This window comes from Oncorhynchus mykiss, chromosome 2 (assembly GCF_013265735.2).
Source record: "Oncorhynchus mykiss isolate Arlee chromosome 2, USDA_OmykA_1.1, whole genome shotgun sequence".
In the NCBI taxonomy this organism is placed as follows: Eukaryota; Metazoa; Chordata; class Actinopteri; order Salmoniformes; family Salmonidae; genus Oncorhynchus; species Oncorhynchus mykiss.
In genome coordinates, this window is record NC_048566.1 from 54,472,779 (window position 1) to 54,489,535 (window position 16,757).

General features: G+C 43.4%; 1 protein-coding gene across 1 annotated transcript; it reads left to right on the top strand.

Moving 5' to 3' along the window:
* The first annotated feature begins 1,244 nt into the window (after positions 1-1,244).
* On the top strand, positions 1,245-14,131 carry cln6b (CLN6 transmembrane ER protein b). The gene is made up of 10 exons (XM_021579388.2): positions 1,245-1,435; positions 1,804-1,969; positions 2,056-2,189; positions 7,175-7,289; positions 7,697-7,795; positions 10,012-10,200; positions 10,724-10,779; positions 11,959-12,081; positions 13,182-13,310; positions 13,522-14,131. Exons 1-10 carry the CDS (start codon positions 1,245-1,247, stop codon positions 13,670-13,672), a joined length of 1,353 nt encoding a protein of 450 aa, XP_021435063.1. The 3' UTR covers positions 13,673-14,131.
* The last annotated feature ends 2,626 nt before the right edge of the window (positions 14,132-16,757 follow it).

Consider the following 16,757-nt stretch of genomic DNA (forward strand, 5'->3'; position numbering starts at 1 on the left):
AAGGAGATGAGAGGAGAGTCTTTGACCACCGTGTCTGCGGTAAGGATGCCGCTAAGCGACTCCTGTCCGTCCGTCAAGGCTCCCATAGTGTCGTTGAGATGGCAATCGAGTTTTGCACCCTCGCCACTGAGAGCGGCTGGAATGAGGAGGCCCTTCAGGGAGCATTTCAGTAAGCTCTCACTGAGACATCAAGGACGAGTTGGTGTCCAGGGATGAGCTAGATGGACTCGAGGAGCTCATCTCTCTCGCCATCTGCATCGACAGCTGTCTCCATGAGCGTCGGAGGGTGAGGGCAGGTAGGGTTGCATGCCCCATCACAACATCTGCTTCATTGCTTGGTTCTCCTCTGACTCCCTCCCTTCCCAAGTCTCTTCCAGAACCTGAACCCATGCCACTTGGCCGGGCCCGTCTCTCACCTGAGGAAAGGCAGCGGCGAATCATCACTAGGAGCTGCCTATACTGTGGTCAGATTGGTCACTTTGTCTCCACTCGTTCCCTGCGGCCAGCAAAAGGTATATTGTAACCAAATCGCCAGCCCATCTCCCCTTGCTAGACGGCACCCTTGTGTGGCAGAACCAGGCTTTTCCTCTGCCTGCGCTTATCGACTCGGGCACCGACGAGAGTTTCCTGGACCGAGGTGTCGTTATCCAGTTGGGCCTGGACACTGTTCCACTCGATTCACCCCTTGATGCCAATGCTCTCAACGGACAGCTCCTCGCCCGTGTCTGAGAGAACTGTCCCTGTCATCCTGCGTCTCTCTGGGAATCACCAGGAAAGGATCAGTCTCCACATAATCGACTGCCCTCTCTTACCTGGATCTTGGCCATCCTTGGATAAAGCTGCACAATCCACAAATTGACTGGACCACCAGAAAGGTAACCACTTGGAGTTCATTTTGTCACTCAAATTGCCTTTGTTCTGCACTTGCCCCTGCCTTGTCTGTGCCCCAGTCCTTTCCACAACCTCCGGACCTGTCATGAGTTCCTCTCTAGTATCACGATCTAGCTTATGTGTTCAGCAAGCACCACGCCCTGTCGCTGCCGCCTCATCGGCCGTACAACTGCGCAATTGACCTCCAGCCTGGAGTTCCTCTCCCCTGTAGCCTGTTGTATAACCTCTCTCGCCCCGAGCAGGAGGCTATGGAGGTGTACATCCAGGATTCCCTGGCTGTAGGACATACAGTATCAGGCCTTCTTCCTCTTCGGTAGGTGCTGGATTTGTCTTTGTAAAGAAAAAAGGATGGGATGCTGAGGTCGTGCATAGACTTCTGTGGGCTGAATAACATCGCTGTGAAGAACAAGTATCCCTTGCCACTCATCAGCTCTGCTTTTGCCCCTCTCCATGGTGCCACGGTGTTCACCAAACTCGCCCTCCGGAATGCCTACCACCTTGTCCGCGAGTGGAAACCGGCGTTCAACACACCACTGAGTATTTGGTCATGCCTTTTGGCCTCACTAACGCCCCTGCTGTTTTCCAGAACCTAGTCAGTGATGTACTGAGGGATGTGATTTGATGCTTTGTTTTTTTGTGTGGATGACATTTTGATTTTCTTTCTAAGGACTCTGAGGCTCACCAGCAACACGTTTTCTAACGGCTGTTGGAGAATAATCTTTTTGTTAAAGATGAAACATGTGAATTCCATGCTTCCTGTCTTTCCTGGGTTATATTATTGCACAGGGATGGTTACGTATGGATCCCGCCAAGGTCAGGGATGTCAGAGTAGCCTGCACCCTTAAACCTGAAGCAGCTTCAGCATTTCCTGGGGTTTGCACATTTTTATAGATGATTCATCCGCAACCCCAGCCGTCTGGCAGCACCTCTCACCGCCACCTCCACTCCGTTCCACTGGACCCCTGAGGCAGAGGCAGCTTTCCTGGAACTAAAATGCCGCTTCACTTCTGCTCCGATCCTCACCAAGCCAGACCCAGAACTCCAGTTCACCGTGGAGGTGGATGCCTCCGACACCGGGGTAGGTGCTGTTCTGTCTCCACGTTCCCCCCTGTGATCAGAAGCTCCACCCATGTGCATTCCTTTCCCGTAAGCTCTCATCTGCAGAGAAATTATGACATTAGTAACTGGGAACCCCTGGCAGCGAAGCTAGCTCTTGAGGAATGGCGTCACTGGCTGGAGGGTTCTATTCTCCCCTTCGTCGTGTGGACGGACCACAAACCTGTCCTTCACTGGAAATGGTTTAAAAAAACTTCTTAGCAAATAGCAATTTCTCAAGCAATACATTTTCTAGGACTGTCTGGGAGTGGTCTGAGTGGGGAGGGGACAACTGAATGCTAGCTGTTATTGGCAGAGGTTTGGCACTGTCTTTCTTATTGATGTAGCCCAGCGGTTAGCATGTTTGCTAGTTCAAATCCCCGAGCTGACAAGGAACCGTCTATCCATCTGCCCTTGAACAAGGCACCTTTATTGCTCCAGTGTTGCTATCAATAATGGCTGATCCATGACCCCACTCTCAGAGGGTGTCTCAGGAGTGGGATATGCAAAAAAAAAAAAAAAAAACATTTCCAGTTGTAAATGTGTGAAACAGAACAACTATGAGCACCCACAATTTGACCTTAATATCATGTTTGCACAATTTTGTGAGTATCTCGCTACATGTCCCATTCACAGCCTGGATTCCACTACTCCCCTTTATAGTATAATCAGTATAATAGAGATGATATAGATATTATAATAATGCAGAGATAAGAGGTTTAATAGAGAGAATTTTACTGATCATTCTTGTACATGAGGGCACCTTGGTTTGATGGGAGCCGGCTATATATGTGTACCGGGCCGGCCTAAATTGCATCCTATCTGCTCTACTCTGCCAAAATCAGAGATTATGCCCCTGATAAAAAGGGGATGGGGAAAACAGATTAACGGTTAATCTGCAGGCTACTGAACCATTTCATTTCAATATCCCTTTAGAGTCACACAGACTCATAGAACTGAAACACGCAATTTCAAAATAGATTCACTCAGCCTGAACTGTGTGATAATATTTCAGAACTCTCTCCAAGACACGGGTTAGACTTTGAGGGCAATCACAGCCTGTGTCAACTAATGCTGAGGAGAGGAATATCGTGTAAACTATTGGAGAGTGTGGGACTCCCATCTCGTCAAAGGCTATTATGTTACAGATTGTCACCGAGCCTGTCAATCTCTATTGTTGCGCCACTTTGCAAGGAGAGTAGCGGTGAGCGAAAGAAGAGGTTTTGAGGTCGGCATTGTTATTCGGATTATTAGTAGTTCTAGTTCTTTAACCAAGTTTAAAGGGACCGGTGGCTGCCAAGTCGGGTCTGAAAGAAGTGATATCGAGGAGAATCTTCATGGTTCTGTTGGAAGGGGGATGCACGCGTCAATGCGGAAACGGCAGAGCTATGCTATGCAGTCGTCAACTTTTCTCTCTAGGTTTGAAAAACAACTTTTTAATATAGCATTCGAAAAACGTAATTTAACTAGCCATACCTAACCAACTCATATCCAATTGAACTGTCTGCCCTTTACTGGCCTTCCCTACCTTTCATATGCATGACCCCCTCACACCTTAAATGTTAATGTCAACATTACGATTAATAACAATTCCATAAGTAGACATATTAAAGCCTAATCATCACCATGCATCTGTAAATAATGCCATACAGTGCACTCTTAAAAAGTTAGAACCAAATAAGGTTCTTGAGAGCGATGCCATATTGGAACCATTTTAGGGTCTCTGAAGAACCATACATGTGATGGTTCGTTAAAGAATCATACAAAAATCCCAAACCAGAAATGTTTTGGCCTTCCAGTACCAGATTTGAATAGCCCTGCTGTAGGGTTTTAAGCCTTATTTGCATATTTCCCAGGGTGCCTTTTGAGTGAATGTTAGTTACCAGTACCACCCATGACTGTTTGCTAGTGACAGAGATATGGTTGTTGCATTCATTCATTTTCAGTCCTGTGGCCTTCACCAGATGAGAGCCTAACTGAATATGTTGTTATTCATTTTATTCTTTAAGGGTCTGATTCTGATCAGCGATAAGCACACGTAAATTAAAAACAATTCCCTTTTTATGCACTTTTCTCTATGGGTATTCTGACCTTGAACCTAAGCATGAGGATAGCATGCTATTCACCCGCTATTCGTTTGGGGTGGAAATCAAATAAATTCATGTCGGGTGGAGGTTTGTCTACAGATACACCATATTCTGACCTGGACTTAATTCACTAATAATTCCACCACCTTTAAGCGCAAGGAAACCATGAATAAGGTCCAGCGAATCTACCGGTTCCAAGTGGAAAAAGCATCTACTGTATTTTTTACAATAGAAATAACACAATTCTCCATGCACTGTAATTTAGAACTTGACTGTCTTAATGTATTAATGATAGGCTACCCCGACATTCTCTGTTTCCTACTTATATCACGTTAGATATTAGCCACTATCAGTATCAGCCATCAGTAGGCCTAATAACCACGCATATTCAACGGCCAATGTACTGTTAGTCTCCATCAGTTGGTATAGCCTACATTATCATTTAATATAATTACATTGTTTAGTTTACCTTCATTTGCTTCCTTTGTAAACGCTGTCACGGCCGCGTGGTTGTTGCTGAGGATCATTATTAACAGTTGATAATATTTTAAAAAGACAGGGAGGCTAATTAAATCGTTATGGAGCGGAGATCCAAGCCTTAAGTTTTAACCTGACGCATGGCGCAATATTTGACCGTGTCATCAAGCAGTTCCATGGTTAGTGGAGGCAATGGAGGCCTACTTTTGTAACCTATTCGCCCTACAATAATTCTATGAAAACTAATCTTCCAACATTACCATGGGTTGAAGAACTGAATGTGGCAAATTTATGAATGAATAAAACCACCCTTTCCATTCTTTCGTGCTTAAATGCTTCCCTAAACCTAAATAATCAGAGTTTTGAGTTAAAAAAAAAAAAATCTAACAATTGGTGATGAATCAGAGACGAATATGCATACTTGGCTTTCTTTCATTGATGCCTAATATTCTGAACCCGTTCTCTCGATATATTCAAGTCTGTCGATGAAATTCAAACTTAAAGGTACACCGTATTTAAAGGGATGGCTTAAGATAAATGTACTGAAAACCTTACTGAATAAAATCTCCACGAGATAATCTGTTGGTCGGCAAGTGGGAGGGTTTTCTGTGGTTGAATTAAATGTATTCAGAGTGCGCAAGGTACCCGGACCTTCAGAGGGCATTACGCGACTGAATAAGGTAAGGTTGAATACCAAACACTGTGACGTGCAAAGGAAAGGCGTGTGTAAGAAAGCTGGAATCGGGTCCTAAGACAATAAAATGTATATTTCATATTTATTTTGAGGACATAGTTTTACCCTAATACAATGGCCTAAAACTCATAGTTTACAGGCCACATCGGGCCTGCAAGTTACGTTATGCTGGCTTGCAAAGTGATTGTAATTGTAATTCGTATTGGCATCCAGCCAGAGTGGGGATATCCAACATTTTTAAATTTTTATTCACCCACAACCTGCATTCAGAATGTTTGCCAGGTTGGAAAAACTAAGATATGAGACTACCTTAAACATCTAACTGGAATAACCATTTCAGGAACGGGTGCAATACGACCAAGTAGGAGATTGGAATAGTTTAGAAAAATGTATGAAACAAGATATTGAAACAAACTATTCTTAGAATCAACCTGCAATAGAGCATGCTGGGAAATATAGTTAATGATGGGTCTGGTTTTGTGTCAATAACCAGAGTTTAACCAAAACCACACCCATCATTATCATATTTCCCTGGGGTTATTTTACACTGAGTGTTAATTTAACTCCTGAATCAACACTAGAAATGTTACACTGAAAAATCAACACAAGTTGACACTGGCCAATTTTCTGGGTGATATGAAAGGGACACATCTGCAGGCTTCCATACATTTCATGAACCTTTTAGAATTATGAAGAATCGTAGATGCCATGTCAAGAACCCCACACTTCACAAATGTTGTTTTTTGGGGCAAGAGTTCTCCAAGGAACCTTAAGAGCTGAGGAATAACCATTTAAGAACCTTTCTTTTTGTATGTGTATTATCATACATTATCTAACCAAGGTATAGTTCCCCTATTGTGCATGCTGCAAGTAAGTGCTCAAATGTCCATTACCAGGCGTTTCCTTTCCTTCTGTGGGATTAACAGGGTCAGTCCCCATGAGTGAATGTGTCACATTAGTCTGAAATATAGCCCACAGAAAGGTGATACTATGGCCTGCCTAGTGCAGCTGCTGCCTCTCCTGTCTTAGCGCCACTCAGGAGTACTGACCTTATGAAACCAGTGTGCAGGAGGAGCTTGTTCTGTCGGGATTTGAAAGAGACAAATCGGATGAGATTAGAGTTGATTCTCCAGGCCGTGCCAGGATTGGGAAAGGGAAGAGGTCCTCTCTGCCACAGGATCAGGACAGGCACTCATTTGTCACCCCAACCACTGCTGATGCTCCACATAGTGTGCACAGAGGCTCCCATAATCCGACTTCCAACACAGACAGCTGAATGGAAGCTAAGGCCAAACGGGTTCTGCTAGGGAATGTGTGGAGCCAGCAGTGGATCTCTCTCTCAACTGCATGTGTCTTGTTTAATGACCAAATAAAGACAATAAACTTGATAGAGAGAGATGACAGCAGCGTTGTTGTTTTGTTCTTTTGTTGGCCTTGTTAATGTTGGGGCCAGGAGGAACAGCTGGGATTCAAAAATGCCAGAAGATGGTCTGATGTGTAAAGCCTAATATCTTACAGCAGAGAAAGCCTGTGCAGACCTACTACTTAAGACTGTAGAGGAGGCATGCCACCCAACCCTGTGTATATACTGTGTATCCACCCTCCCTCCCTCGGGACTCTCTGTCTTTGAACACACATCTCTCCTTTCCAACAACCTGACTCTGCCTGTTGAGGTTCCTACTCTTTCAACGCTGTTTCTGAACTATACATACTTTGTTTAACCAACAAAAAAATATTTGAGACCTAATGCACCCTGCAGAGAGTAAAGCTGTGCACCTAGCTTCATGGTCATTATTGATGTCAATGCAAGAGTTCAAATTTAAAGTCAGAGCACATAATCCTTTTAACTTTAATGAGCTTACTTGTCCTCCTAACATACAACAGGCATGGGTCCATATGGATCTTATTTTGTCATCCTTATACACAATAGGCATGGGTCCAAAGACATGGACTCATCTCTGCTGAAGCCCAAATTCCACCTGGACCTGTGGGTCAGTTTCACCATCCAGAACTGGCTGCTGGACTTCGGGAGGCCCATTGTCATGGTGAGTGAAATAAAAATAAAAAGTATTATTGACTTGAATGGCAATGTCCGGTCTAGTAATTCTATTTATATGACCACAACTCAATTGGTTGTCGGAGGTTGTGCAGTAGCACTTTCATAATATGGCCTATTCCATCTTAAACGTCCAGACTGGTTCTAAAACAGTATCTGGTCACAATGAGTGGTTTATGGTAACTTTGACACACAAAAAAATAACTACAGGTACCTAGTATCAAATGTCAAGTAATGTTCAAATGTTCAACAACACCCCAGAAACCACAGTAATTATTAGGTCATTGTAACAATTACCATACTACCATGTCATTTCTGAGTATATTCAATGCTTATTACATGTCCCTATGGTATATTGTTTTCCCCTCCTCTAACTGATAAACTGTATCTCTTCAGATCATCCTCCCTCTAGAGTGGTTCCCCCTGAACAGACCCAGTGCTGGGGACTACTTCCACATGGCTTACAACATCATCACACCCTTCCTGCTTCTCAAGGTAACCAATCATGGCACACAGAGACAGGGTGGTGTTCATTAGACACACCATAGCGATACGTTTCAAAACTGATACGAAAACAAGTGTTTCTTGTTGGACAAGTCCGGGTAGTACATTCCTGTTCTAGTTAGTTTTCTTCCTCTTGGTGCCTAATGAACACAAGGCACGACAACCCAGTTGAATGCTACATGATGAGGGCACGCTGCTGTCCCTCCAACATTGGCTTCTCTGCAGGCACTCTGGCAGTTTATAAGGGACACTTTGAAGGCATTGACATTAACTTGCTAAAGCAGATGCCAGCTCCACTCAGCCAGGCCAGTAACGGGAAGGTCAGACGGTCATTTACTCGTTTAATGGAACACCACGCTCTCTGTAGCCAATGTGAGTAAGACCTTTAAACAGGTCAACATTCACAAGGCCGCAGGGCCAGACGGATTACCAGGATGTGCACTCAGCGCATGCGCTGACCAACTGGTAAGGTAAGTGTCTTCACTGACATTTTCAAACTCTCCCTGACTGAGTCTGTAATAGCTACATGTTTCAAGCACCATATTCCCTGTGCCCAAGAACGCCAAGGTAATTGTCCTAAATGACTACCGACCCGTAGCACTCATGTCTGAGACATGAAGTGCTTTGAAAGGCTGGTCATGGCTCACATCAACACCCTCATCTGAGAAACCCTAGACCCACCCAAAGTTGCATACCACCCCAACAGATCCACACATGACACAATCTCTTTTGCACTCCACATGGCCCTTTCCCACCTAATCAAAAGGAACACCTACGTGAGAATGCTGTTCATTGACTACAGTTCAGCATTCAACACCATAGTGCCCTCAAATCTCATCACTATGCTAAGGACTCTGGGACTAAACACCTCCCTCTACAACTGGATCCTGGACTTCCTGACGGGCCACACCCAGGTGGTAAGGGTAGGCAACAACACATCTGCCACGCTGATCCTCAACAAGGGGGCACCCCAGAGGGATGCATGCTCAGTCCTGCACTCCCTGTTTACCCATGACTGCGTGGCCAAGAACGACTCCAACACCATCATTAAGTTAGCCGACGACACAACAGTGGTAGGCCTGATCGCCGACAACGATGAGACAGCCTATAGGGAGGAGGTCAGAAACCTGGCAGTGTAGTGCCAGATCAACAACCTCTCCCTCAGCGTGATCAAGACAAAGGAGCTGATTCGTGGATTACAGGAAAAGAAGGGCCGAGCACATCCCCATTCACGTCAACAGGGCTGTAGTGGACCGGGTCAAGAGCTGGTGTTCACATTACCAACAAACTATTATGGTCCAAACACACCAAGACAGTCCTGAAGAAGGCAAGACAACACCTATTCCCCCTCAGGAGGGCAAGACAACTATTCCCCTTCAGAAGATTTGGCATGGGTCCTCAGATCCTCAAAAAGTTATTCAGCAGCGGCATCCGACCGCAAGGCGCTACAAAGGGTAGTGCGAACGGCCCAGTTCATCACTGGGGCCAAGCTTCCTGCCATCCAGGATCTCTATACCTGGCGGTGTCAGAGGAAGGACCTAAAAATTGTCAGACTCCAGCCACCCCAGTCATAGACTGTTCTCTCTACTACCACACGGCAAGCGGTACTGGAGTGACAAGTCTGGGACCAAAAAGCACCTGAATAGCTTCAACCCTCAAGCCATAAAACTGCTGAACACTTAATCAAATGGCTACTCTATTTTTATTGACCCCCTTTTTTGTAACGCTGCTGCTACTCGCTGTTTATTATCTATGCATAGTCACTTTACCCGTACCTACATATGACCTCAGTTACCTCGACTAACCTGTACTCCCGCACATTGACTTGGTACCGGTACCGCCTGTACATAGCCTCGTTATTGTTATTTTACTGTGTTACTTTTTTTGTAGCTTTAGTTTATATAGCAAATATTTTCTTACTCTGTATTGATGGTTAAGGGCTTGTAAGTAAGGATTTCACTGTAAGGTCTAGCTAGACCTGTTGTATTCAGCGCATGAGACAAATACAACTTGATTTGTCCTGTCTCAGATAAAACCCATTCACACGTTGGACTGAGGAAGCTGAAAGATCATTGTGCATCGCTGTCAAGTTGAACAGAGAACATAACCTTTATGTCCCTGCTGGCCTGCCATCTCCCACTAACCCCCCTGTTGAAATTGTCTCCAGAAGGAATTTCACTGCCTAATTATCTCCCATTCCTCTCTAGCTGATCGAGCGTAGCCCCAAGACCCTGCCCCACGCCGCTGTGTACCTGTGCATCATCACCTTTGTGATGGGCGCCAGCATCCACCTGGTGGGTGACTCCATTAACCATCGCCTCCTGTTGAGTGGTTACCAGCTCCACTTGTCTGTCAGAGAGAACCCCATCATCAAGAACCTCCAGCCTGCCTCTCTGGTACTCCACCATGACCCCCTCTATACCTCTCTCATATTCAGGAGCACTTGTCTTGACCAGCGCGCAAGCTGGTTTTAATTACACCTTTACAACCAGTTTAAGGCTTATGTGGAATTATGTAATTTCAATCAGTTTTTCCAGGATGTTATTACAAGGTTGTAACAAAGTAATTTAATCCAGTTCAGCCGTAAACCGCTGGGTGGAGAAAATGAGTGTCCTCCCCACCCTTACCCCACACAATAACAAACCAATATCTGCCTACTACATTGTGCATAGTCAATAACACTGTGAAAGCTGAATGTAAAAGCTGTGAAAGTCAAGGACTGCCATACTCTGCTGAAAACTGTGTGTAACTGCTATACTTATACTGTGTAACTTTTTACATTGTTTTTGCTTATTGGATAGGCTTCTTTTTGTATAAAGACCAAACATGAAATTGTAGTACTCATTAGCATGATTTGATTGGATTCTATTTTGGTAATAGCAGAAATGCTATACCTTTACTGTCCTCTTCTTCCCACAGATAGATTCCTTTGAGCTACTTTACTATTATGATGAAAAGCTTGGCCATTCTATGTGGTAAGGAGCATGTTTGCTCGAAACTACACTACCATTCAAAAGTTTGGGGTCACTTAGATATGTCCTTGTTTTTGAAAGAAGAGCACATTCATTGCCCATTAAAATAACATCAAATTGATCAAAAATACAGTGTAGACATTGTTAATGTTGTAAATGGCTATTGTAGCTTGAAACTTTTTATGGAATATCTTCATAGGCGTACAGAGGCCCATTATCAGCAACTATCACTCCGGTGTTCCAATGGCACGGTGTGTTAGCTAATCCAAGTTGATCATTTTAAAAGGCTAATTGATCATTAGAAAACCCTTTTGTAATTATGTTAGCACAGCTGAAAACTGTTGTTCTGATTAAAGAAGCAATAAAACTGGCCTTCTTTAGACTAGTTGAGTATCTGGAGCATCAGCTTTTGTGGGTTCGATTACAGGCTCAAAATGGCCAGAAACAAAACTTTCTTCTGAAACTCATCAGTCTATTCTTGTTCTATTCCATGCGAGGAATTGCCAAGAAATGGAAGATCTTGTACAACGCTGTGTACTACTCCCTTTACAGAACAGCGCAAACTGGCTCTAATAGAAAAAGGAGTGAGAGGCCCCGGTGCACAACTGAGCAAGAGGACAAGTACATTAGAGTGTCGAGTTTAAGAAACAGACACCTCACAAGTCCTCAACTGGCAGCTTCATTAAATAGTACCCGCAAAACACCAGTCTCAACATCAACAGTGAAGAGGTGACTCTGGGATGCTGGCCTTATTCCTTAAGAATTCAGCCGTTTCCAGCTACAATAGTCATTTACAACCTTAACAATGTCTACACTGTATTTCTGATCAATTTGATGTTATTTTAATGGACAAAAAATGTGATTTTCTTTCAAAAACAAGGACATTTCTAAGTGACCCCAAACTTTTGAACAGTAGTGTATCTTTACTTTACTGTACTGAATGACTGAATCAGATGAAAAAGGTCATTTCACCTTGCTCATAGCTATACATGAATTTATACCATTCAAACTGTGAATGTCATATGAGATTACATCTACGTGAAGACTGTCATAGATACATTGACATGATGTGCAGTGTTTGCAGCTTACCAGCATTTTAATCACTTTCAATTATTTAATCTTCCCTGGGAAAAACACAATTGAACATGATTGAAAATGTGCCTTTTTTCTTCTCTTCCACAGGTATGTTCCCTTCTTCCTCATCCTCTTCCTCTACTTCACTGGTTGCTTCACACACATCAAGGAGGAGAAGAGGATGCCGCTCGCTGCTTGGTTTCTTCTCGCTCCCAGCGCCGTCTACTATTGGTCAGCCTCTTTAGTGACACATCATACTATCACAGCCTGTAATGCTAGAATATTTGTTTTGTTTCTGTCCGAATCCACTGTGATTGAACGCAATGACTTAGCCCTGAGCAAAGGGCAGGACACGTCAGTGTATTGTGTGTGTTTGTGAGGGAGGGAGGGAGGGAGGGAGGGAGGGAGGGAGGGAGGGAGGGAGGGAGGGAGGGAGGGAGGGAGGGAGGGAGCGAAGGAACGAAGGATGCACCGTACGTTCTGATTCCAATGGGCTCTTGTCCATTATTCACCACAGCAAAACTGACTTCCTGAGACTTGCCCTCTATCTGTAGAGTTCTTTATGGGCTGCGTTCACAAGGTCACACAGGTGGTGCAGAGTTACAGTATTTCCCTTCAGAGGTCTCCTTAATGCTACTAAAATGTAACATGATGGAAGAGTTATCAGGTCAAATAAAAGGCACCGAATGTTTTTCGGCAACATTTTGAATGACTTTTATCCTTTATGTCAACTGTATGGGATGGTTCCGCAGTCAAGGTCACAGATTACGCCTAGTCCTCGACTAAAAAGCAAGCTCAGTGGAGAATCTCTATTGAAAGTACTTTTTAGTGCTAGGCTTAATGTGTTGAGGAAACCTCCCCTATGTGCGAATATGAAATGTAGGAGTTGACAGGAAAGGATTTCATCCATTGTTTCCGAAGTAGTTTGATACTGTGGGTCCATTTCAATGAACGAGGCAAAGAGAGAGTATGGCCCAATCACAAATCGACCTGTAGACTTGTGGAGATCTGAGAGGATTTGACTGGTGTAAGCAGTATAATAATAGATCCACCGTGCACTCTGATAGGATAGGTGGAAATGTCCCCATGCTTACATCAATTAAATACTCTCAGATCTCTACAAGTGCATTGATCTTAGGGTATCGGTGTCAATTGAGACAGATACCAAAAAGGCAGCAGCATAAGACCTCCACCTCCATCCAGGTACCTTGACTGCGTCATGTTCAAGGTGCCAAGCGGAAGAAAACTGTGTAACAGGGAGGGGACTTAAGTAACCCAATTTTTGTCGTCCATCACATGCGCTAAATTGAACACAGCTCTACTCTGTACAGGTACCTGATCACAGAGGGCCAGATCTTCATCCTCTTCATCTTCACCTTCTTTGCCATGACTGCCACAGTGATGCACCAGAAACGTAAAGGCTTTGTCCCTGATAGCAATGGGCTCTTCCTGCTCTACAGGTATAATAATGATACTGTTTCCTATATTGTTTGTTCCTTGTTTTTCTTTAAGAATATTTGGGGCGATTTCCCGGACACAGATTAAGCCTAGTCCTAGGCTAAAAACCATGGACTAGGACTAGGATTAATCCGTGTCTGAGAAACCACCCCTTTATTTAAAGTGAATTGAGACCTGAGCAAAATGCATTTTAAAATAAACTTGACTTGACAGTTTCTCCATCGCCCTGGGTCTGGTCAGCATCTGGGTGGCTTGTCTCTGGAGCGACCAGGTCCTCCGCAAGAAATACCGCGGGGTCATCTACATACCGGAGCCTTGGGCCTTCTACACTCTGCACATCAGAGACAAGGGGGCATCAGCTTGAGCAAGGCGAATTGCAGAATCGGTAATCTTGATCACATAATGAGTAGCTACTTTGGATGCAGGTGCACAGAAGAGACAATCAGCGTGTTGGATGGAATCAGTTTGAGCAAGCGAGGCACAGAATCACTTATCTTGATCACCCATAATATAATGAGTAGCTATCTGGGATGCGAGGTGATTTGTAGATTTTTCCCATTCCGACTGCAATGCAGTCGATCTCCAACACGCACAATCACTAGCTGCTCAAATGACTCACTCTAGTCATGTGTGCTGGGAGGAAAAGAAAGAGGGATAGAGCACGAGTTTACCTACTATGCAACAAAACTACAAAAGTAAGAGATGTTGAGGGGTACTGTACTCTTGGGACTGTGTCAAGAACTTGAATTATCTCCGAAGTGAAGTAACTTTTTTTTTGTTATTAAGGTTTAAGTTACCTAAGATAAATTAACTTGATTGCGTATGCAGATACAGATATGAAATTCCTCCATTGCTTATTTTTACAGAGAAGTGATGTGGTGTAATCAATGCAAGCCCTGTTGATTGTGTCATATGAGCCAGCACCATCTGGCAACACTGAATGGAGACTGGAGAAACTGAGACTGGAGAAACTGGAGAAACTGAATGTATGATTCTCCTGGGATTCCTGCAGAGATGCTTTTCGATCACACACACTCACCAGGGTTGGGGTCAATTCCATTTTGGGGTCAATGCCATTTCCAGTCAATTCAGGAAGTACACTGATTTTCCTTGTTGAAAAGCTACAGAATAGAATTGACCCAAACTCTGTCACTCACTCTATACCCTTTATCAGGGTTGAAAAGATCATTATAGTTTTATCAATGTTCAGAAGCAGATTTGATGTAGTTCCTTGGATGATATGAAGTCATCTTAGCTTTTATTATGATGTGCACCACCAACACTGTGAGGACATTTTAGCTGACAATGTTTTATTATGGCTCGACTCATTTAAAATATTTTTTCAATGTTTACCTTTATCTTTTCCACCTTGTTTCATACTGTGTTTTTGTAGAATGTAAAGGTACACTCAGCTAAATGACAGCACCAGAGATGAGCGAGATGCAACACTTTGCTCTCACACAGTCACACACAGTATCTGCGCATGTGCACGGATTCAGTTCACACTGTTCACAGTGTGGTAACCTGGGCACCAAAACAGCCAAAGTTGAGCCTCATCGCTTTTAGTTGTTTGCAGAAATTGACCCACTATGCTGTTTAATTTCTGCATCTACATCATATCGCTAAGTCTACCGTTAAGAGAGGAAAATATTGCCTAATTATTTTCCTATATTCCAATGTATATATTCTATACTGTCCTTGTCCAAACTATTGTTGTAGCCTATATAAAGCCATAAATAATGAATTATGTTTCGTTTGTGTTGTATGCTCACTCACACAAGTACAGATTGTAAGGTCTGAAATGTGGCAAACTCAAACTGTTAGACATAGCTGTTATTATAACCTGGGTGGTTTGAGCCCTGAATGCTGATTGGCTGACAGCTGTGGTATATCAGAACGTATACCACGGGTATGACAAAACATTTATTGGTAACCAGTTTATAATAGCAACAAGGCAACTCTGGGGTTTGTGGTACATGGCCAATATACCACAGCTAAGGGCTGTATCCAGGCACTCTGCGTTGCGTTGTGCCTAAGAACAGCCCTTAGCCGCAGTATATTGACCATATACCACACCCCCTCTGGCCTTATTGGTTAATTATAGCCCAATGGCCGCAAGATGGCGGTACTGTATTATTCCTTTTACGTTGTTTGTCATCTTATCACCGAATTGAATGTGCACAGCCGGCAAGACACTCATTTCCCCCATGGACCGGCTCGTAAATAAAGCATCCACCATTCAGGCTACAATGGCATCAGTATCCTCCTTAAATCAATTTAATGGCTCATCTATGGAAAGAACCAGAAAATATGTATACTGTCTTAATAAAACACAATTTTCCACCACTATGATAGAGTGGCTAATGCTACACAGGGATGTTGCTTACCACATTCAGCCAATGGTGTTGCATCAGTCTGTTTTCACCCCTGGTCTGTTTAAAAATAAAGGTGGTGCTTACTAGTCAGAAGTTGGATCAAAGATAACCTTGAAAGTTCCATTAAAATGTTTTTTATCTACAATTATTTTAAATTAGAAATTGAACATAGCAGTGTTTTGGAGGAGAGTGACTGCTATTTCATCTTTCGTGATTTTAACATCTTTGTCCGTATTTGAAAAGACAATCAAGTCCTCCTTCAGAACACATTCAGCAAACTGGGGAAAAAAAATTGATGGGCATTTCAGGTTTCCCCAACAAAATTGTTACACTTAAGATTCAAATTCGCAAGTATACAACGACACAGATAAAATATAATTTGACAGTTACAGTATGTTTTGCCTTTTAGTCAGTATACTTTCACTAGGTTAATTGTACATTACTTTTACTCTCATACTTACTTTCAAGGCAAAGACCCCACAAGAAGTAACATCTTGTTGGCAAGGTACCACACACCCATCTGGAGATATTACACCACTTCTCTCGTAGGAATGATCTGCACATATATGTTAATAAAAGTACAACATTTTGAAACACTTTCTTGATTACAATATAGAGATTAATAACAGAGGGGAATCTGAGAATACAGGGATTCCAGCAGGGTGTGAGTTGAAGTAGTCAAATCTGGAACTGACAAAGCTCTGATTTAGCATATTGGGGGATGGCGTGTAGTGTGGAGAAAGAAGCAGAACATTCAGGTTAGGGCAGGAATGTAAATGACGTGATCATCTCGGATTATCTAACATCTGAGAATGGGCAGGCATTCCCTCGAATGAAGAGCATATTCTTCTGGCTGATTATGTGCTGTCATCCTGGTGGAAATGTCACCTGTATATCTGATGTAGGAAAAGAGATAAGTTGAGTGTCCTGTGAATATGTATATGTACGTGTGTGTGTGTGGGGGGGGGGGGGGGGGGGGGGGGGCATTTTTCCTATTTTGTTGCCTTACAACCTGGAATTAAAATATATTTTTTGGGGTTCGTATCATTTGATTTAAACAACATGCCTACCACT

Coding starts and splice junctions, on each gene's coding strand:
- cln6b (XM_021579388.2), top strand. CDS start 1,245: ATGCTGAGGTCGTGCATAGACTTCTGTGGGCTGAATAACATCGCTGTG. Junction 1,436..1,803: donor AACACACCACTGAGTATTTG/GTCATGCCTTTT, acceptor CCGCAACCCCAG/CCGTCTGGCAGCACCTCTCA. Junction 10,780..11,958: donor AAGCTTGGCCATTCTATGTG/GTAAGGAGCATG, acceptor TCTCTTCCACAG/GTATGTTCCCTTCTTCCTCA.